General features: G+C 41.7%; 2 protein-coding genes and 1 long non-coding RNA gene across 10 annotated transcripts in view; 2 read left to right on the top strand and 1 right to left on the bottom strand.

Annotated features, from left to right (window-relative positions):
* Syp (synaptotagmin binding cytoplasmic RNA interacting protein) overlaps positions 1-22957 on the bottom strand; it is a 56672-nt gene that overhangs the window by 19950 nt on the left and 13765 nt on the right. For 6 of the 7 annotated variants that reach the window (XM_017147959.3, XM_017147965.3, XM_017147975.3 and 3 more), the window contains exon 2: positions 15572-15661. In XM_017147959.3, coding sequence (XP_017003448.2) covers positions 15572-15661 — 90 coding nt within the window. Of the gene's footprint in view, positions 1-3884; positions 4086-15571; positions 15662-22957 lie in introns of those variants that run through there. The other variant, XM_017147961.3, reaches the window with a different exon arrangement.
* On the top strand, positions 15870-21698 carry Takl1 (Tak1-like 1). Its single transcript, XM_017147983.3, has 5 exons — positions 15870-15929; positions 15985-16290; positions 16347-16523; positions 16584-16728; positions 21084-21698. Exons 1-5 carry the CDS (start codon positions 15882-15884, stop codon positions 21623-21625), a joined length of 1218 nt encoding a protein of 405 aa, XP_017003472.3. The 5' UTR covers positions 15870-15881; the 3' UTR covers positions 21626-21698.
* Positions 18284-20055, top strand: LOC108060731 (uncharacterized). Of its 2 annotated transcripts, none has more exons than XR_006412384.2 (4): positions 18284-18763; positions 18838-18919; positions 19254-19311; positions 19372-20055. It is a non-coding gene; the product is annotated as an uncharacterized lncRNA (long non-coding RNA). The 2 variants fall into 2 exon arrangements; XR_011419119.1 differs by having other exon boundaries at positions 18286-18763; positions 18838-19201.

Raw genomic sequence — 22957 nt, 5'->3', positions numbered from 1 at the left:
AACCCCAGCCGAGGAGGTCAGTCACGTGTTGGCCAGGCCAAAACCAAGGGGCCCTGCCGAATTCACTGCATTGCGGCAGCGACAACAACAGACGGACGGTCCGTGCATTCCGGCCAGTACGGGGATGTATTATGTGTATGTACAAACAGTCGGTCGCTAAAGGCTGAGGCATTGTGTCTATCCGTGTATTTGCGCTGTGCAACTGCCAAAAATAAGGAGTGAAAAAGCAAACGTGCGACGTGCCTGCAACAGTACATAATGCCGCTGGCTCATGGGAAGAAATTCAGTCGGCAGGCGGAGAAAATAGGGGGCACGCGACAAGCTCGAAATGAAAATTACACAAAAGTTTGCTCGAGAGAAGAAAATGGCGTGCTTTTTTATGGCTGCCAAAGATGCCCCCAGGAGTCGATGTCGGAGCTAGAGTCGTAGAAAGTGGAAAGCCAACTTTTCCAGTGGCCGAAAAGCACACGAAAATAAAACAAGTTTTGGGGATCGCAACAGGGAATACCCTGGCAGATCAAAACGATACGTCTTTACCATTTTCGAAAATATTTTTCCCTATAACACATTTCATTAGGATTTAATATCACATCTGCAAAATCCAAAAGTTTTATAAACCTTTCCCCTTTAAATATATAAGTTTTCATGCTTTTCCACTGAATTTATAGCATCCTCTAATAGAGTAAAAACGTGGCCCAAAGGACAGGGGCAAGCACATGCCACACGAGCCGTCGGAAACCAAAATGCGCTTTTGTGTGCGCTACGCGACCCCCATATTTCCCCATCCCCATACCAAACCCAAACAAACCCAGAAACCATCCCACAAAAACCACCCAACCGAAGCGGGGCAACAATCCAATCCGACACAAAACCCCAGCCCAATCCGAGTAGGACAAGAGCTAAGCTGAGATAGCTGGGCAGGTTGCTTTCCACTTTCCACTGGGGTCCCGGTCCCCCATAGTTTGGCGAATTAGAAAAGTGCCGGCTGCAGGCGCCGCTCAATTGCATTGGATTCCACAGGAAAAGAGATGGGGAGGGGTGGGGAGGGGAGGGGGTGGACACACGATAGAATGGGGAGCGGTAAACGAGCGCTCGTTGTGCGCGTATCTTGCATTTTTATTTTAGCATATTTTATTATTTGCGAAATTAGGCTGCTTCAAGTACCGCCCGCTGTGGTGCCTTTCTATATATTGTATGGTCTGCTATGGTACGGTTTCCTATGGCATGGTTTCGCCTGGTATCGTGTGATGGGAAGGAGTGGGTGGCCCTATCCTGGCGGATAGCTCTGGATGGCACGGCTCCCGCTGATTGCAACGTATCTACAGCGACATCGGCATTCAAAGTGGCCTGAATAAATTGTGTGCTGTGGGGGGAAATTATTTTTCAAGAAAGGATACAATTGTAACCGATTTTACGTGTTCGTAATATCTCCTATAAGAAAATAATTAGAACTTTAAAAATATCTTTCAATTGTTTTGTAATAATATTAGTTACAATAAATCTAAAGAATAAATTATACCTAATATTATCAAAATAAAAAAAAAAAAAAAAAAATTGGAAAGATATTAAACTAAAATAAATCAAGAACCATTTCTTGTGAGGCGTGTTAATAAAGAATGTGCCTACTTCTGCTTATAAAATTTAATATATATTTATTTTTATTTAACCCTGCTTATAAAATTTAATATATATTTATTTTTATTTAACCCTCTGGAAATCTTAAACCCCCTTAATAAAATTCTAACTACGCCATTGACATATTATATTCCCTATTGCCACTTTGGATACGTTTAAGTATTTAGTTTGACTTGTTGTAATTCGGAAAGTAATCAGAATTATTGATCACAAAGAGCCCTGTGTAAGAGTTTGTAAACTCCAACTGCACATTTAAGTTAAAATGACAGCTTGTAATCACCGCAGAGAGGCTTATTAATACATATTTTCAATTTGAATAATTAATAAGAACAAGGAGAGTAATGTTTGTTTCCCCCAGCGAAAGTGGAAGAAAAATGACAAAAAAGAAAGAAGAAATTACTTAACACGGCTCCCAAGAATGCAAAAGCCAAAACGTGTTTGCCGGCAACCCCTCTGGACAGACCCCCCATTGCCCCCCAGAAAAGCCACCCCCTCTGGCCGCCGGCCATGTTCTTGCCGAGAGCCAAGAGTCATGCATCATGCAACACCCAAACGAAATGAGAGCCGCTTTTGGGGGCAGCATGAAAGTACAAAGGCGAGCGAGGAGAAAACATGGCGAAGCGCCAAATTATGCGCTCATGGGTGGGGTAAATGGGGGGTTTTCGGAAGGCGTGTTGCAAGGGGCGTTAGTGCAAGGGGGGTGCTTTCGAAGGGGGTTTGTTGAGGACGCGACAGACAACAGAAGAAGAAACTGCAAATAATTGCGCTCTTCGTCTGTCTTCGATTCTCTCCACTTTTCCTTCTTCCTATCGCTCTCTCTCTCTTTTGGGGAGAGCGCATTGCACTCGAAAGCTTTTTGGCCACTGCAGGCGAGCTTTGGAGCTCTCCCAACAGACCGCCCAGCCACCCCCCACATTTTCCCCCCTTTTATGCACGCCGGCCGGTTTTCGAAAACTGCAATTGTGTGGGTTTAGTTGAACTGTCGGTGTGTGGGCGTGCTTGTATGTGTGTGTGTGTGGACGCCATTTGGATTGACACGTGGCCGAAGTTTTGGAGCCCAGGAGCAAAAGCAGGCTGCGCTAAAAACAGAAATCAGAATGCAGTGGACCAAGGCAAGGCAACAAACAAAAAAAGAATTCACCACAAAAAGCGTACAAATCTCGGTTTTAAGAGGCAGAACAAACCGGTTTGCCATAAACACACACACACTCGCATACAGGCGACGGTTCAACTTTGTCTGGACTTTTCTTTATTTTAAGTTCACTTTTTAATGATTTAAGCGGCGTCGGCGGCGACGAGATTTTGGAGCATAAGGAAGGGCAAAAAAGGGAAAGGGAAGAGAAGAAGGGAGGCAGCGAACGATGCAAAAGGCAAAAATCAAAATGGTGGCCCAAGAAGAATTGGGGGACGGCTGCAAGGAAGGGGGAGGGGGTGGGGGGATACCAAAGAGGTAGACGACGGCGTTTTAATGCGATTGTGACGATGTTAAATGCATTGCCGCACTCACACACACAAATATGCGAACGGAAAGGCAAGCGACGCAAAAAAAAAGGAAAAAACCATGCTGCATGCCTCTCTTCCCTGAGAGTGTGTGCGTCTGTGTTGGGGGCGCTTCCATTGTGGGGCCTCCGTTTACTTGTATGTGTGTGTGTGTTTTCGCTGCAGTGTTGAGCAACGCCAAGAAACGTGGGCGTTGTTGTTGTCGTTGTCGTCTGTTTTTATTTAATATCTGAGAAAAACACCTGAACACGCACATACATTTCATTTGAATTCATTTCATTTCGATTCGTTTCATTTCATTTCACTTCACGCCATGCGTCAGCTGTTTGGCGTTCGTTTTAATTTTATACCCCATACGCAGTGTATACATATAGACGTTTCTAATTTTTGCACATTATTGCAGAAACACCAACACACACATTGATAGAGAGACATGCATATACATATAGGCAGCACTTGGGGCTGCACTGCAAGAAAAGAGAGTGGAGAGGAGAGGAGCAGAGCAAGACCAAGGCGAAATGAAATGAAAAAAATAAAATAAAATGCCGTCGCTTTTTGTTCCTACATAGGAACGTACTAACACACACACTCGGAAGCTTACACACACATGCACTTGATACGATATTGTTGTCTGCTCGCTCACTTTTTATATTTTTATACCTATATAGGATGATGTCCATGTGAGCGTGTCTATAGCCACTAATTGCAAATTGCAGTTGGCAAAAGTATCGCCAAGATACTGAAATTACCTTTTTTTGTTTTTTTTTCTTTTTTTTTGTTGTATTTGGCTTGCACTAAGAAATTCACAATATTACTGCTTCGTTGCGTTCAATTTGAACTATTGATATTTATGTATTTTGTATTCCTCACGGCGTTGCACAATTTGTTGCTAGATTCCTGGCATTTTCTACATAGAATATTTGTATTTTATTTAAGATCGTATCGTATATGAGATCACAATTGGCCGCCCGCCGTTCCGTTGTTACGTTTCCGTTTCGATTCGCATGCCGCGCGCGCTCTCTGCCAGCATATTTCTTTTTAATAAATATAACTATGGGAATTTATGGTCTGGTGTTATTTTTCTTAGATTTTTTTTTGGATTTGGCAAGCACACTTTTCCGAACAACTGCAGTTGGCGATGGTTATTTTTGGGTATGTCCAATTTTGCGTGTGGCAGCCGCGTTGTAATATAATGGCGGACGGCAACGTCTACGTCACCGGTTCTCGGTTCGCCAACGTCTGAGAATCGCAACTGAGAATCGCAATTGAGAATCGGAATCGGGAAACAGCAGCGGTATTAGCAGTAGCAGAAGCTGAGGCTGTAGCCGCTCCGCTCGCAATTCTGGTCTTCACGTCGTCACTTGCGTCGCACAACAAAAGCCACAAACCAAACAACTACAACTCGCAGGGAGTCGAGTCGCAGTCGCAGTCGCAACCACGAAAAAGCTGCAGCGACAAAAGTGCACGCACACCACCGCGAAAGGAGAGCCCACGGAGCGTCACTCTCACACAGATACGTTTGTATCTCAGACTCAGGCAGGCAAAAAGTTTCGCAATAAGAAAAAAAAAGCGAACACACAAGCAAGAGAGAGCGGAGCGGCAGAGTCCGAACGAACCGAAAGAGAGAGATAAGCAGTGCGAACAGAATTTGCACAGCAAAGCGAATGGCGAAAAAACATGCTCTCTCCTAAACACACACAAACAAACATTCTACTCTCTCCCGTTCTCTTTTTTGCCATGGGCTTCGAAAGATCGCGGAAAAAAACACGAGAATCGAGAATCTTGTCGCGTGTGGAAGCCAAGTTTTCATCTTCATCTTCAAACCCGAGAAACTAAAAACAGTAAACCAAATAACCAGACAAACAAAAGTGAAAATGCCTCATAAATAGGCTAAAAGAATTTCAGCAAGTTCCCTTCTACACAGGGAGAAAAAGAATGATGACGTGTAAACAAAAATTTGATGATTATAGCTCTTAATTGTTATAAGAACAATTTCCTTAATGAAGTTAAAATAAGAAATGTAATAAAAGTTTTAAATTGACTAGATCGGATTTGAACTCGGAAGGAAAATAAAATTGATAGGGTTTTACTAGAATTAAAATTAATATTGATTGATAAATTATGTACAAAGATATAGAATCTACAGATCCCAAACCTTCTTTTTCTCTGTGCAACGTATCTTTCACGTACACTGTCGACGTTCCACAATGCGTTCCACACACACACACATAACCAAACGAACTCACGAGCATGAGAAGCTTCCATGCAAAAAAGAACTCTGCTGAACATTCCTTCAAAGGGGTTAAATGAGCGAAAACAACAAAAAGAACGAATGCCCAAGGGCTGAGTGTAAAAAACGTAGATGCTGTCTGTAAATTTGTATACAACTTTGGCATGAGGGCAAATCGTCAGTCGAATCGTTAACTAAAATAAACGCACACAGTTGCATCGGCCTTTGCAAAATCACACACAGATACGTTTACAGATGCCGATGCACACGCACAGCTACAGATTCAGATACTTTCACATAGATGCAGCCCAGAGAGATGACTGGACAGTGGGCTTGGGTTTGGGTTAGGGTTTTCCAGGGGGTCGTGTCGTTGTCCCCCAACCCCAAAGTACGCCCACACCGGCTTTCCGGCATTTTGGTCATGAACTTGTGGGTTTCGTTCGTCTGCCGGTCTCCAATAGCAACCACTGCACCACCCACTTTCCGATTTCGATTCAGATTCCGATTCCGACCCCCCGGCATCAAGGTAAGTGGCTCGTCAGCACGTGAACATCACATACCAATTCGGTACCAAACGAGTCTCTCTAGCGGTGTACAAATAAACAAAAAAGAAAGGGGAATTCTTTCGCTACTCAACATTCGCCTTTGAAATATCGAAATATGCTGAAATTATTTATTTTGCGGTACAACTTAGAGGTTCTCTCAAGTTACCCAAAGTTTGGGGCTTCGAGATGAAAACGGAGACCCTGGGAAGATGGCTTCAAAAACATAAGTGGGTGCCGCTGGCTAACAGTAAAACAGCTGGGTAACCTTAGAAGCTGAAGTGAAAGAATTCGAGTGTGTTGGCTAAATTCCCGGAAAGTGTGAGAATGTTTGCGGCCAATAATCACACCCCCTGAAATATGATGAAGAAAGAGCTATACAAATTCTCGGGATGAATATATAACACGGAATATCATATAAATTAAACTAGTTAATCGGTTAAAAGAATTGGACGGAATATTAAGAACAGATAATTAGAATTAATCAAGAATTTAATATATTTTAAAAATGTGGTTAAGCAAATACAACGTTTGAAAAAGAACGGAAACAATAGTTTAATTTCCATGTTACATGAATTATATGCAGAGTTTATAAAGAGTGTATTTAAATCAAATAAACTTTCAAAAAAGTTTAAATTCCAAAATTTTTAAAAATTAAACAATCTTTGGATGAATTCTTTCAAGAATAAAAATAATAAAATAAAGCACTCGAATCCCTTGGTTCATTTTTACCAAAGATAACCCAAACACAAAGCCCTGTCATAGAAAGTCTTGGCCAGCAACCTTGAGTCACCATCTAAACGCGATATCTTTACGACGGCTAATGAAATTCTTTGTAGAATCGCCCCATAAAAAATCAGAGATCCATATCTGTTCTATTTAGCAAAAAGGTGTGCCCCGGCAGCAGTACTATGTTAAAGTACTCGCGATTTCAAATCAGATTTGGCGACTTACTCGAGCGAATTGTTGCTGCAACTTCCGAGTAGAGAGTATCTCAGGCGCTGTGTATCCAAGTGTGTGGGGTGTACTGCAGTTGCTGCTGATGATGATGTATCCAATGGGTGCTGTAGATATTTAATCCGAAAATGTGCTAAGCTATATTTATGCGAATTAATGCGAATGTGTGTTTTTTTCTTAGTTTGTTACGTTTTTGCACTATTCAAGAACTTCACTGGAGAGATATAGATTCACTTGACCGCACTTATCGACTACAATGGGTGTTTGTTGCAAAAAATATTTGCCACTTTCGCGCTTTTCCGACACGTTGCGTTGCGAGTGGAGAATCGAGAGTGTCGAGTGTAGAGTGTAGAGTGCGGAGTGGAGATATGGAGATGCGATGCTCGGCGGAGAGTACAGTAGAACACACCGATCGCCTCTCTTCAGCACTTCTTGACCAGGAATGCAGCTCTGCAGTAATTGCAATCAGCGGTGCATTCGCCAGCGAACTGATCGCCTGTTGCTGGGGGCTGTAGCTGTAGCTGCAGATCGTCGATCCGAGCAGCGCTGCACAGGAAGTGCACGAAGCCTCGGAGAACAAGTTACGAGCGCTCGGCTTTCCCGATCGTCGCTTCGATCGGCCGATGCAGTTGCACTCTCGGTTCTCTTTTTTAGATTTTTTTTTTGCCTTTGGGTTTTTTTTTGTATATTTTAGATGGGGCGTATACCCCGCGTGGAGCTTTGAAACCTCGATCGACGATCGTGTGTGTGGGGATCCAGAGCCACTTCAAAAGCTTCGGATGCACTTTCCCTGGCTCTGCGGGTTACGTAAAGCTTACAGGCAGGTAGTATCTTGGCAAATTTTGATTAAATTTCCTTTAGCTATTATAAATTTCGTTTAGATTCGGTTTCGAAAGTCTCGGGCGACTGCGTTTCGTGGTGTTTTTTGCGATCCAATATGTTACAATCCAAATCGACTGAAAGGTAAATTGCAAATGTGTTTGCAAACGCAGTCGCTGATGTCTGTTGGCAAAAGTCGATTGCTCTAACTGGTTAATTATATAATTTAAATTGTTTTCAGTTCACCTCACTTGATGATCATAATTTGTCACTAAATTTGTCACGAAATATGCACTTTCAGTTGTTTGTTTTCTTCACAAATTGTTTTTTGTTTCGTTTTGGTTTACTTTGCTTTAGGTTGTGTTTGTTTCACTTGTTAGAAATTTATAGATTTTGTATTTGATTTTAATGCATTTCCAGACATGTCGCTGCATTTTGCGTACGCTTTTAAAGTTTGCAACGCGTGGCCATAGATACCTGCCTCCCCGCTTTATTACAAGTTTTATGCCGTTCGAGTTTCGTTGTTAGATTTATATATTTAGTTGTTAAAATTAAAAGCGTAATTGGCTTGTACACTTAACCATAGTAGAGAATATTATCATAGATTTACCGTCGTTATTAAATGTAGCAAATAAAGAAAAACTTAAACAAAAACTGGCAAATGTTTTGCTTAAACGTTTTAACACTTAACAAGTTTTGCTGATGCTGAATGATAACTGTGTGATTTGATTCTATTGTTAGAATTTCCAAAGTGGCTTTTGGGTTGCTTTTACAGTGGCTGGCTCTATTGCAGTAGATATAGGTGTAATCCAAAGTGTTTTGAAGACGTCGTATGCGCGGACTCCGATCCTGAATAGAATTTTGACTAAAAATGGTTGTGATTTCCAACGTTGGCTGGGTTTTTGTTAGATTATTTCCGAAAGATGTTGAGTTTGAGTTGTTTCTGGTCAGAGTTTCCTTAACCGTTTGTGTAAAAAGTTCCAGATTTGTGGTTGCAATATTTTCGCATGGTCGTTTGCGCGTCCGCGATACTTGCGAGTGGAGTGGCGATGCGATACAGATACAGATACCCGGCTGGCTGGGTAGTCAGTCAGTCTCAGAGGCCCGAAATTTCAGAGTCTCCGTCGTTGGCGACAAAAAAAGCTTGCAGTCGTAGTTGCGTTGCACACAGATACACCAATACTTTCGCGCGAATGAGAGCGAGAGAGAGCAGTTTAGCAGTTTGCCGGCAAAGCAAAGGTGAAGCTACGCACACAGGCGCATTCTGCGCTTCCTTTTTGTTTTGTTTTTGCCATTCGCCGCGGCAGTCGCAGTCGCTTGCATTGGTATTGCATCCTCTCTCGCTCGCAAAAACACACACACACAGATACAATTTAACGTAGCCTGCTTTTTGTAGTTTTTCGCCCCAGCTAGCAACCACCCAGCTTTTTGCCGGCTTGTAGTCAAACCTTTGTCGCCCAGAGAGAGCCGCTCTCTCTCCATGGTTTTTTGTGGTTTTTTTCGCCACTTTGAATTGACCCCTCAGAGATTCTGATTCAGATTCAGATTGAGATTCCGATGCCCAAAGATGCCAACAAAGTCGCGATGCGTTTTGTCGCCAGGGGCCCTTGTATCTTGTTTCTCTCTTGCCTCTCTCTCACCCCTCCTCTCTGCCCTCTCGCTTCCACTCGCTCTATGCTTGAGGAACATTTCAATTAACTGCAATTCTTCTGCTCCCATCACTGCTGCCCGCCGGGCAATCCGTTTTTATGATCCATCCACATCCACATCTACGTCCACATCCTCGTCCACTCACTTCGCTGCCCGCCGAACGTCCAAGTTTAATTAACTCGAAGTCACGGACAATGGCCGAGCGACAAGTAAAGCGTATCTAGATGCCCCCGATAAGATCTGTCATGGCTCTATGTGCCCATCTCTCTCGGAATCCGATTCTGATTCGGATTTTCGCCACTCGCTAACTCAATTTGCCAGCCAGCAGGTGCGATGACCGCGCTGGGGAGTACGAAAAGTTTGATGGGAAAAATGAATTAATAATCGGACAGGGGATAAGGTGGAATTGGATGATAGATGAAGAATCATCATGCAACAGCTTTTTTCTAAAAATATTTACGACTTTTTCTAATCTCAACCAAATCAAAAAAACACATTTCAAAAGGTACTGCTTTTTTTTTTTTTTATTATAGTTTTAAATATTTAAAAAATACGAAGAGAATATAAATAAATATAATAATCTTGAAATGAAATGACGAGTTTCCCATTTTTATTCAGATTATATTTAAGAAGCTCAGAAGACTTTATATTACAGTGAAGCATCGCTAAATAAAAACTACGTCGAAATACAATCTCGAAATATCATGAAATATATGTTACAGTCAAGCTCCTTCAAAGAAAGATTTTCTAGAAGTTATAAGACGTCAGTAGATAATGGTTCATCTTCTAGAAGTACGACTGTGAGATCAACAAAGGCCTCCTGTGGGCGAGGATCGAAAGCCTCTTCTCTTGCAAACAGGGCAGAAAACGAAAGCCAAACGGAGCGAATATAGGCAACGAGGCTGAAAGGATAACGCTGCTGATGATCACGATGACCATCTGAAACGGAAGAGGCAGAATCATCATCAAAAATCGGAGGCATCATCAAGCGCGGCGGAGGCACCAACAGCAATAGCAACAACATAAAAATGTCCGTATCTGCGGCGATAACGCAGTTTTTCGTGACGATCCTGTTTTTATTCCCACAGTTTTGCGAGGCTTACATCTGACGGGGGACGCAGTGGCCCCGTAGTGGCGGTGGCTGTAGCTGTAGCTCTTCCTATATGGTGGCTCTGATATAGGGGAATATCACGGGCGCATGGTCATCATCAAGGCGATCGGATCGGATCGGAGCGCTGCGATGGTCTCGAAATAATAAGATGACATCCAACACTTCTTGCGATCCGAGAGGCACAAACACACAAAGCTCGAGACCAAGACGAAGACCAAAACCAAGACCCTACCCCCATAAATGATGCCCTGTGTGTTCCCCTAGCAACCCCCTCATCAACCCCCTGCCACGCCAGCCGCAGTCCGTTCCAAATATTTTTCATATAAAAAATCGCATTTTTTTCCCTCTCGCGCGCATAATAAAACTTTTTCTGCATGCTTTTCATTTCATTTCCTTCGAGATGCCGGCGTCGCCGAGGGTCGAGCGGTTTTTGGGGGGAGGGCGGCAGACAGCAGCGCACTTGGCCGCCGCACAAAGGAAGATCACGACGCAAGGACTTGTCTGCATTCAAATGGATGTAGGTAGAGGTAGAGGTTGAGGTAGAGGTAGAGGTACTCGTCCTCCTCAGTCGCGTCCTCGAATGTACCTGAGCTGAACCTCTCTCCCAAAAGGATGGACAATGTCCAGGGCCCGAAACTTATTGAGCCACGCTGATATTTCAGTTTCTTTTTTTTTATTCGCTCTTCCTCTGGCTCGGCTTTTTATCGCCGGTGGTTGGTTGCTCATGTTTTGCTGCTGTACTCTCGCAATTGGAATCAGCGAGCATTGCTTTTGCTTATCCTTATTCTTGTAGTGAAAAAGCATAATTTTTGATGCCTCGAGAAAGTTTCGGGGTTAAGCTACAAGCCAAGCCGTGTGGGTGCAGGGGTTAATAGAATTAGAAGGAAGTTCTTACTTTTAAAGGAAGGCATTTGTTGAATTTTTACCAATATTTATGTCTGAAATATTGATTGCACTAAAGTAATTAAATGTAAAATTTGTTAGGGTTATTCCTGAACTTTTTTAGGGGAAAATTTTTAAGTTATTGACTTAAACGTGAATAAAAGACTTTGATTTGATAAGGAATATTGAATTTGTTAAAATAAAAAGGGTTTGGTTTGTAACACTAAAAGTTACTAGTTTAAACAACTTTCTTTAAGAAATAAAGGTAAGTTATTTAAAATAAGTGTAGTTTCGTAAAACAATAGCAATTTGAGGACTTTTAAATACAAATGCATTTATTTGTAAAAGAATTTTACATTTTTAACTTTGATAATGAAGACCCCGAAAAGGAACAAAAACTAGAAAAGAGAGCATAAATAAATGTTTAAAGATTATATTTAAACTAAATATATTTTAATACCTATTGCCTTTTAGCCTGTATCGCAATATGCATATTATTATTTTCAATTCCAAAGCACATCTGATATTCAAGTCCAGAAAAGAGATTTCTTCAGGTTCTGCTCACCGTGGCGAAACGTTGTTTACCCAAAATCTTAAATGCCAACCCAGAAAGAGGGACAGGAAGTGGATGACCAGCCGCAGCGAGGACATCGGAGGAGGATGGAGAAAAAAAAAAAAAACGAGCCAAGAAGGAAGGAAACTCAATGCGACATTTGCATTTTTAATGCAGACCCACATATAAAACTAAGTTTTTTACGAGTTGATTTTGATTTGCGTACTTCTTTTTATATGAAGGATTTTTTTTTTGCATTTGGCCAGCGACTGGTTCGTATCGTCTAATTTTTTTGCGCTCGCCGCTTCCTTTTTTATTCCTTTTTTTATTCGAGCTCTGCGAGAGGCGGTCGCTTGACCATCGTGTCTCCTGCCTTGGCCATTGTCTGTGCGACGGTGTCACCTTCGAGCGGCCAGCAGGACGAACAGGATCAAGGGGCGGGGGGGATCGAGGCGATTGAGGGGATAAAAGGTGGCTGAGCAATAGCAATAGCAATAGCCAGAGAGCTGACCACGCAGACAAGACAAAAAGCTAAGCAGAAAAGCACACACAACGGGAGGAGCGGAGTATCCTTTTGTGATATATGAGTAAGTTGTACCTGAAGGATATGCGCTGAGCCGTTGAGCACACACAAACTGGAGGTAAGCAAGCTGCACCACCATCATCATCATCATCTTTATACGACTCTGGCTCGGAGTTTATCATTCGATATCGAGCACAGCGTGATTATATTGTGGATGAATGGACTGGATGACTGGGAGATGTGGGCATGGGGATGAGTGTATGAGTATGATGACCGCACCCGTGGCCTGGACACCCTGGAATCCTGCAAAAAGAGAGAGAGAGAGCACCCCTCGCTGATCTTCTCGGGTCGCGGTCTTTGTTTTTATGGCCATGGCTGGTGGGAAAATTTATCTAAATTGTCGATGGCATTTTTTTCCTTATTTTTTTTTTGCATTTGATTCTTTTGCAAAAGGGATTTCTCTTTCTTGCGTTTTTTTGTCATATTGTGGAATGTTTTGTCGTCACTTTTGGAAGAAAAAATGTATGTATAAAAAAGTGGAATGATGCGCCAGCAAATGGCCAAAGTCCATAAATTAGGCCCGAGGCAGGGACAGAAGGGCAACGCATTTGACAGCGGCCCAGGATCGATGCGATGCGATGCGAGGAAGTAGAACAAAAAGCTGGCAATTGGATGAAGGTGTTAAAATATAATGCGCCCTTGTTCCGCATCCTGCCAAGGACCCTACTTTCGATTCGATTTGAGTCGAAGCGAGGCGATTGCCCAGGCAACGCTCCGATGTGCGCGAATAAATAGAAGGCGAATTTCCAAACATTTTTCCAATTAGCTGTCAAAAGAAAAGCGGCGGCCACTTGACGTTTGCCGGAGGGAAAATCAGCAAAGCTGGGCAAAATATATACTTCAAGGATCGTTGCGGCACGCAACCTGCCCAAAGGGGGTTGGCAATTATTTTTAACGAATGCGCCGAGTGGGTGGCCAAAGGTCCTGGGTCAATGTTCGGAATAGCATATCGCGCATACGCCCCGTCTGCGAGTGTTTCTCTTGTTTGCCTGTCTCGTTTTCTGGGTCAGTACGATCTCAGGCCACCGGATCGCAGACCAGATTAAGATCCATCGAAAGTAAAACAAGGCACAGCTGACGCGGCATAAATCTGGGCAACGGCAATTGCAACTGCAACTGCAATCGCAGCTGCAACTTCCACGCAATCAACGCATTAAATCAATTTTAACTTGGCCTACTTTTGCCTTTCGCCACTGCATGGGGCGAGTTATTCTCACCGCGTTTCTTTTTTTCCTAAAACAAAAGCCACAACTGCCGACCCTTGCAACGAGCAATGCATTGCAGCAGCAGCAGCAGCAACATCACAGCAGCAGCAGCAACAGCCGCGCAGCTTGCACATGGCGCAGCCTGGGAAACCGGGGAAAGATGCAGATGCAGATGCAGGCAAGGATTCTGGTCGGGGGAGACCTTCGGCGGAGGAGGGTCCGTCCATTGAAATGCAATCTGCGCACACATGGCGACGACAACAGCGCTTTTAGTTCGCCCGCTCGTATTTACGGATATTTTGAACGTGGTTAAAGTGCAAGAACGCGTTTTTTGTCGCCGCCAAATGAATACGAAATGTTTCACCTACATCTTCCCAGCAAGGTGCAACTACCTACGTGAATAACGTTTCAGATGGTGTGCTTTTGCTTTCAGACAGTTTCTACATTTAAGTGCAATAATAATGTGCCACACTGAGTCCACTGAACTTCTGAATAAATAAAATAAAATAGGTTGAATAAATTGGAAAAAATATCTTTACTGTGTTTTGGTATTGACATCATGCAATTTAAAGCAATTAATACATTTTTGAACAATTTGCCTGTATATTTTACGTTAATAATTGTATAAATAGGTTAACAAATTTAATAAAAATGTTATAAAGCTTAATTTATCAATAAATTTCTAAATGAATTGATTAGATATAAAACTAATAAACTGACCTAGAAGTGTGCATTAAGCACATTCCAAATATCTTAAATTAATATTCCATTAGGCACGTATAATAACTTAAATATTAATTTCAATTTTATCTTAAAGTTTATGAACTATTTGGTAGCTTCGTCAGCGAAAAGGAGGCCTCTGAATGGGGTGAAAGCTGCAGACCGGAGGATATCAGCATCGACATCCGAGCGCTGCCATTGAAGTCCTTTATGCCATAACCAAAGCCCCCTCCACATCCCCTCTTCACTCTCTCTCCACTCTGCACTGCAACATATTACATGGCTATTTACTTAACCCATTAATTCCGTAGTCGAAAAAATGATGTTGCAAGGTGCTGACATGGCAAAGGGCTAACCAGAAACGGTGGCACAGCCGGAAAACCCAGAACCCAGTACCCAGAACACATGCAGCCGGCAAATATGCGAAACGTGGCGCGAAGAGCATGCTCAAGTGCCATGTACTTGCATTTGCATTATGTAAACGCACTGGGGCCCAGGCCTTCCTACCATCCAACCAACCAAACTTGCTACACAGTAAAAATATCATCCCAAATAAAGAGGAAAAATATTAATGTAAGGGGAAAGATGTGGCACGGTTTCATGTAGTATTATATTTATATATTATTTTATATATCTTTTTTTTTCGTGTGCATTATCCAACCAACCAGCGAGTCAGGCAGCCTGCCAAGTGAAGTGGGCATGTGGTTTACATAAGTCGGGGACTGGAACCCGGACTTATATCGGTACAGGGGACTGCAACTGGACCTACACCAACAAATGTGTGGGCAACGGCACCAGCAAAGGCTGAAAACGAAAGGAGTGCAAGGAACTCTTGGCCGGAGGCATAAACTAATGGAGAGCAACTGCTGTCAGGCGCTTTATGTAACCGTAGACATTCGTGTAATTCAAGCAGGCCACTGCATTGGCGTGTAATGCGAGATCCAGATGGGCAGGTCTGCCAATATAAACAGCATAAAGCTGCTCTAAGCTCATCCAGCAGAGGGCCTATCTACTTACAGATAGGAACAATCTTTAAAATAAATATTAAATAAAGTATGGGGACAGGGAATCTAATTTACAGGCGTTACTGCTGCTTTATTATATTACCAATATTTACATTTACTAATATTTGTTTAATGTATATCCCTTAATATCAAAAAATAGTAGATAAAACCATCACTTACCAGTTCCATGCTGACCCAATGGTCTTGCTAATGACGAGTACATTTCCGGGCTGAAGGTGCGATATGAATCGCGATCCATGTTGTGGGAAACTGCAATATAAATAAATAAAAATTTAGAAGTATAGGTATAAAAGTCACAGCCTAACAATATTTTTAAATTGCTATTCGGGGAAATTGCTATAAATTCGGGGAATAACAGATTTGTGTCTTATCGTAAACCGATAAGATTTCGTTATCACACCTAACTGGCCTTTAAAAACTGAGTTCATTAGTGCCTGCAATTCAGTGCATAAATAGTATTTGAAGCTGAATGATGGCTGAAAGAGTGGATATCGCTGACGTCAAGGTGCTAAGTGAGGTAGTTATTTTCCTTAGAACTTTTTCCTGGATTAATCCTTCCCGATGCTCGACAGAAACTTGGATTTGGAGCCGCTGCTGTGGTGCGCAAAGGCATTTTTAAGGACCAGCCCATTGCGGTGAAGGCGTACAACTTTCTGACTGAGACCCAAAAGAAAAATGCATTAAGGGAAATCACACATTTAACGGAGATCAGCCACGAAAATATTGTGACGGTCTTCGGCACAGCCAGCGATGGGAAGTCGGAGTATTTATTGATGGAGTATCTGAAGAATGGGTCGCTCTACGATTTTCTTTACGGCGACAACCAGTGGGAGTACACTGTGCAGCAAGCCGCTCGCTGGGCATTCCAATGTGCCAAGGTAATGAATGAGATCGCTTTCGCTATATCCTCTATTATATTTCCTGGTCATTATAGGCTTTGGCCCACTTGCACTCAAGGGAACGACCGTTGCTGCACCGCGATATAAAGCCGCAAAACCTGCTATTGGATGATGATTTTGAAACCCTAAAAATTGGTGACTTTGACTTGGCCACGGATATGTCCAACAACCAGTCAGATATGCGAGGGACTGTGAAGTATATGGCTCCAGAGGTGCGTGAAAAGATTTGGGATGCAAATCTAGACAAGTAACTAAGTCCTTCTTGATTCCAGGCATTCAGGGATAGAAAGTATACGGACAAGGGCGATGTGTACAGCTTTGGGATTGTGCTTTGGGAGCTGATGTCGCGTACACAGCCCTATAAGGACTATGAGAATGTGGGCAATGAATTTGCCATTTTGGTAGCTGTAAACGAAGGTAGGTGTCAATGGACATAAATTTGAAAAATTAAATAAACAATTAAATGGTATTTATTCATTTTATTTACCCAATGCAATGCACAGATAAATATTGCTAAATATCCTTTTGTATCATATTGATATGTGCCAGTTAATTTAATATTTTTTAAAGACCAAGTTATTTATATCATATTTTACAAAATTTGTTTAAAAAATACTAAGTTTGATATTTTAAAACAGTATTTTTATAACTTTTACTGTGTTTATACGATGCCGAATTCACGCTATCATTTCACGCTTTCGGCCGATTCGTGCTTGTATAAACGCCATTTCGTGAATTCGGCAACACACGAAAGTTGACTATGATTTCAGCCCAAAAGCGTGATTTGGTGATATGCAGTATGGTAACTCTGTAAAAAATGATCGACGTTGCCAGATCGCTAGAAATTGAAGGCCTTTTATAGGCTATATCTCTAATCAGTGGTATTAAAAATTAGATATTTTTGCCGGTCCGGCATCCCTATCAGCTGAGAGTGAATAAAAGCATGAATTCTCGGCTGTCGTATAAACAGGGGTTATTTCTATTTCGCGCTTTCAAGAAATCGTGATTGCTATCGTATAAACATAGTATTTGATGAAATGATAAACTATTTACTAATGGAGTATCAAGTTGATATGTATGAATTATAAATTTGACATTAATCGTATCGGCTTTTTATTGATATGAAAGAAGGTAGAAATGACACTATTTCATATCACATTTTTTCTGCACTCATAGAAATTTTTACCTAAATACTAGAAAAGTCGCCCTAAAACCGCGGTCGCCCTAAAGCTACGAAAAATTTTCTTATTATACGGGTGGCTAGCCCTAAATATACGAAAAATCGCCATGGAAAATATTTTTTAGGGTTAGTTTTTCCAAAAAGGCCAATTTGCCCTGTTTTTTAGGGCGAAATTTTATGACGCAATAAATGGATACATACATGTAAAACATGTTATTTACATGTGTGTGTAGTTGACAGGTCAAGACAAGTGAGTAAGAATGGGTAGCCCAGCGGTCTAAGCACTCGCACTTTCAGCTTTGCTGTTTGAAAATACATGTCGTGGGTTCGATTCCTGTGTGAGTCAACACTTTTTTTTTTTTATTACAGTTTTTATTACTAATTTTTCGTTCGCATGTTAAATTTAAAGTAGTTTTAAAACCCTAAATACATATGGAAATTCTGAGTTTAAAGACTAATTTGTGCTAAGCATGCGAAGAAACGGCCCTAAGTATCCCAGCCAGCAAAAAATTCAAGTTTTTGTACGAATAACTTAGACCGCAAGAAAGTAAGATGTGTACAGTGTTTGTACGTTGCTTAGCGCGATGGGACTTTGGTGCAGCGCTAGAGCGTTACACTCATAGAAATTTTTACCTAAATACTAGAAAAGTCGCCCTAAAACCGAGGTCGCCCTAAAACTACGAAAAATTGTCTTATTATACGGGTGGCTAGCCCTAAATATACGAAAAATCGCCATGGAAAATTTTTTTTAGGGTTAGTTTTTCCAAAACGCCAAATTTGCCCTGTTTTTTAGGGCGAATTTTTATGAGTCGACTCCAAAAGTAATTCCTTCTTTTTAGGGCGAAATCGCCCTAAAACGCAGAACAAAATAGCCAAAAATATGTTCTGAAATTGCCCTAAAAACAAGGAAGAGTCAAACGAAATTCTAAGACGCAATTAATGGATACATATGTAATATGTGTGTATGTGTGTGTGGTTGGCAGGTCAAAACAAGTGAATGTGTGTGTATATTAGGGCGGACCTTTTTCTATGAATTTTGATGCTGAGCGCATTTGACTTTAGAGAAGTCCACCCTTTTTCTTCTTCTTCGCTACTTTTCGTCCGTTGCAGTGGCAAGGGTGGGGGTAGAAAGAGTTGCATTGTCTAGACTTTGTCATAATTTTTCGGCGCTTGGCAGCGAAAGACGTGTTTGTGAAACCTTTTGTTTGTGAAAAAGTGAAAAATGTAAACGCTATTAAAGGATTTGGGAGGCGATTCTTTCTCTGTTTTCTGGTGAGTACATACATATATAATTGTGCAATTTGGATATTAATAACTAATTGAACTTACATATGTATCTGTAACAGAGGAAAATGCAGCTGAAACTTAAAAAGATTTGACTGGAAGCAGCGGTCCAGATGTAGAGTTTTGGAAGTGTGGCAGAACAAAGTAAGAACATTAATAAGAGTATACATATATGTATGTGTATATGTAAATAATGCTTGAGGTAAAAAAATGATGCAACAGAATATACACATGTATACAGATGTATATATTTACCAGAAATCTGTATTTATGCACCGGACAAACCGCATTCACAAGTGCATATGCCAAAATAACCCCCAAATTTCTATTGCGTCATTTCGTCAGTAACCGAAATTTGCTTTTGTTGCTTCTTTTTTTCCAGAAGTAGCAGCAAACGCAATCGCAGGCTAAATGAAAATTCTGACTGTTAGTAGTGCATTTTTATTTTAATTTCTAACAATTTTATTTCTTGTTTTAGATTGAGAACGTCTTTGAGATCCAGCTTCCGCAAACCACTTTGGAAAGCCACGCTGAAGGTATGTGCTTTTTCTCTTTTTCTTTTCTCATTCAATAAATAGACTGTTTTTATTTAATAGAGATACAATCAACTTTAATTTGGCTTGCGATCCATTCAGTGTTGGTGCGACAGCAATGACAAAAAAGGACGGCGGGAGCAAGAACGCGAAGCACACCATTGCGGACCCGCGAAGGCGTTTCTCGGTTTGGAAGGCTACTGTTGGGGAACTGCAAACACATCTAAGGGCATTGACGGAAAATTGCTAATCCGGAAAGCCGAAACTGCAACCATTCAGCTGCAACGTGGGAACAAGCCCTTTTTGACCTTGGTGAATTTCCAGTTTACCTATCAGAGGTTTATTTATAGAATGCCAACCTTATTGAAAAGTATTGATGTGTGCTTCAAAATATTTTTTGTTTTAAACCACGACATTTATCCAAAAAATGTTTTATGAAATTCATTTAGAGTCTGATAAGAAAGGTAAAGCTTTATCCGAACTCTTGAAGGATTATAAAACCTTAAAACTGTAACTATTTTAAAGAAACAATCTGTTCATTCCAATAAAAACTATTATTTCTATGCATTCAATTAGAAGTAAAATTTGATAATCAGTAAGACCTAAAATTCCCTCCGGCGGAAGCACACAACCTAAAGACCAAAAAATACATTAAGCCAAAAAATTAAGATCGATGTAATTCTTTTAGCAATAAGAATAAGTAGAAAAGTATGTAAATGTATATAATTAGAAATTGTGTAAATAACGACAAACAAAAATATAAAAAACAAACAAAAAAAATATAATGAAATCGTATTTTTATTTATGAAAAATGGCCGTAAAATTTTGGGGAGCATTTTACATGTTTTAGGGCAATTCGCCTATAAATCCAGAGAAAACGCCCTAGATTTATGAAAATCTGCCTTTAGTTTTAGGATATTTTTCCTTATTTCTAGGGCAATTCGCCCTAAAATCCAGAAAAACACCCTAGATTTATAATAAACTGCCTTTAGTTTAAAGGTATTTTTTCCGATTTCCAGGGCAATTCGCCTATAAGTCCAGAAAAATCGCCCTGGATTTGAAGGAAACTGCCTTTAGTTTAAGGGTCTCATTTCTTATTTTTAGGGCAATTACCTTTGAAAATAGAAAAATCGCCCTAGATCTACGAAAAATCGCCCTAAATGTATGACAAAATCACCCGTATTTTTAGGGCAATTTGCCCTAATTTTGTTGCCTAGTCGCCATTGACCCCCGTTTTAGGGCGATTTTCCCTGTTTTTAGGGCGATTTTACCGGAAAATTTCTATGAGTGTATAGACTCCAACTCGAGAGGCCGTGGGTTCGAACCCTCGTAGAGACCCCAAATGTTTTTCTCAAGTAAGTTGTTTTTTCTCCTTATATATAACTCCTTAATTCGATTACAAAGATGATTTTTCAGTTATAACCGGCAGTTATACAAGTCTGCTGCCTCCTGCCCCCAATGGCATCATCCGATATAGCAACAATTCAACAAATAAATTATCTGAAACGATGTTCGTGTGTGTGTGTGTATGTGTTGAGTCCAGTTCCCAGGAAAATATCAACACCCCCCCCCCCCGCCCGAAAAATTAATAGATTTTTTTGCTTTTATTTGGTTTTATTTTTATGGCGATTCGCCCTAGATTTGTTGCCTAGTCGCCATTGACCCCCGTTTTAGGGCGATTTTCCCTGTTTTTAGGGCGATTTTACCGGAAAATTTCTATGAGTGTGTGTGGGATTACTTGGCATTTAAATTTTAAAGCTATAACTTAATTTCAGGTGTAAGACCACCGATGCCTGCAGTGAGATCCGATTGCCCAGAGGGCATCAAGCAAATGATTGAACGATGCTTGGAAGCAGATCCCCAAAAACGGCCCTCCATGAAGGAGATTGAGGATTACTTGGGCAAATACTGCGAAACTGGCATCGAAGAGGACTTCATCGAGATCCTCGACGAGGACACCATTGCCATGGTGACCTATCACGAGGATCCGTCGGGCAATCGAGTGATGCGCGTTGATTTCTGGCGCAGTTTGGAGCGTCCCGTTCGCATGACCTTTCCGATCGTTAAGCGGGAAATAGATCGAGTGGTAGAGGTAGTTACTCGCGAGACTGTTCGAGCTGCCGAGGATGCGTGCAGGGAGACCTCGAGGGCGGCCCACGATGGGGAGCGGGAGACGCGGAGGGCGGAGAATCATGCCGAGCACGAAACCTCGAGGGCTGCTCACGATGGCGAGCGGGAGACGCGGAGGGCGGCCCAGGATGTGGGTCGCGAAACCAAACGGGCGATCAAGAAAATGGGGAAGAAGCTGCGCTGGTGAACACAGAACATCTGAAATATGATTATTAATTCGTTATGCTAATGTGCGGGGAATGATTAATAAAGCCGACTGCATGCAGAGAGTCCTCTCCATTCAACCCTTGGCACAAAGGAAGAAGCCGATGCAAATGCAAGAACTGCAAGGGGTAGGCCTATACATGTGCCTATGGAAAGCTTAGACTGCATTAAGCACGAAGGATAAGCAAGGAAAGGTAGGGATGTGAGCAACAACAACGAGAACGAGGCAAGGATGACGGCTATAAGGACGATGACGGCGGACATGACAGCGACGTCGAGGGGTGGAGTACAGTATGTACCAAGCGGTGCATTGCTGCTCCTGGCACAGCGCGACTCCTTGGCGTTTTTTGCATTGTTTCTCTCCAAAAGGATGTGTGTCTGTGTGTGTGTGTGTGACCGGAAACTGCCATTTAAAGTGCATTTTGGAGAGTCGCTCAGTCAGAAGAGAAGAGAAGCGGAGCGGGAGCTTCACTTGTGTGTTAAGTGAAAAAAAACGAAAGAAAGAAGAAGTCTCCCCTCTTTGCATTCCCCATTTTTTCCTGCCTTCTTTTTGCATGCATGCAAGCAGCTCCTTTTGTGAGGGGTCCTCCAGCCCCCTCTGCCCGTCCCCTCTAAGAAAGCACCACCACCACCACCACCAACACGTGTAATCCAACTCCTTTTAATTACATTCAATACCCCGTCCACAAATGCCGTCCGTCTGCTTCAAGGTGTTGGCAGCCAGTTTTTGTTTGGATTTTTTTTCTTATTTAGCCCTGCTACCTAGCTCCATCCTTAACCTTCTGTCCAAATATCGATTTTCAGGTGCTGGGATCCCAAGACCAGGCATTCCCAATCGCCAGCCATTGTAAGCTCAACGAGGTGTTAAAACATTTTGTAAGAGATTGCCCCAGCGGCAGCAATGCAATCAAGTGTCACTAATCTCGATCGGGAGATCATATTTGCATAAACTGCACAGGGCTTCACTTTGCAGCGCTGCAGTCTGCCGATAATGCAGTTTTCAACTGCAGTAAGCTGAGAAGCGATTGGAACAGATAGTATTAAAGGGCAAAGTAATGAGCCTCTACTAAAGATAATCAAAGGTTAGTATTAAAAGGTCTGTTTTCTATTCAGTGTGTTAAAAGTGCACTTTAAACTCTGAATTCTAAAGAATTTTTTGAAAAATTCTCCCCAATATGTAGAAATATTATTATATCCTTCTATAATTTAGCTAGATCCTGGAATACTGAATGGGTGGAAATCTTTTCAAAAATTCTTTCTATCCAACAGATAAAATACATATAATTTCTCGTTCATTAAAAGTAAGATGCAAAAG

The sequence above is a fragment of the Drosophila takahashii genome, chromosome 3R (genome assembly GCF_030179915.1).
Source record: "Drosophila takahashii strain IR98-3 E-12201 chromosome 3R, DtakHiC1v2, whole genome shotgun sequence".
Classification (NCBI taxonomy): domain Eukaryota; kingdom Metazoa; phylum Arthropoda; class Insecta; order Diptera; family Drosophilidae; genus Drosophila; species Drosophila takahashii.
Note: the sequence above shows the minus strand (reverse complement) of the source record. Positions and strands in the feature narration are given on the sequence as shown.

Bases quoted from the DNA above. Each gene is read 5' to 3' on its own strand.
- Takl1 (XM_017147983.3), top strand. From the start codon at position 15,882: ATGATGGCTGAAAGAGTGGATATCGCTGACGTCAAGGTGCTAAGTGAG. The intron at 16,291-16,346 runs GTAATGAATGAG...TGGTCATTATAG, and splicing joins GGGCATTCCAATGTGCCAAG to GCTTTGGCCCACTTGCACTC. The intron at 16,729-21,083 runs GTAGGTGTCAAT...ACTTAATTTCAG, and splicing joins TTTGGTAGCTGTAAACGAAG to GTGTAAGACCACCGATGCCT.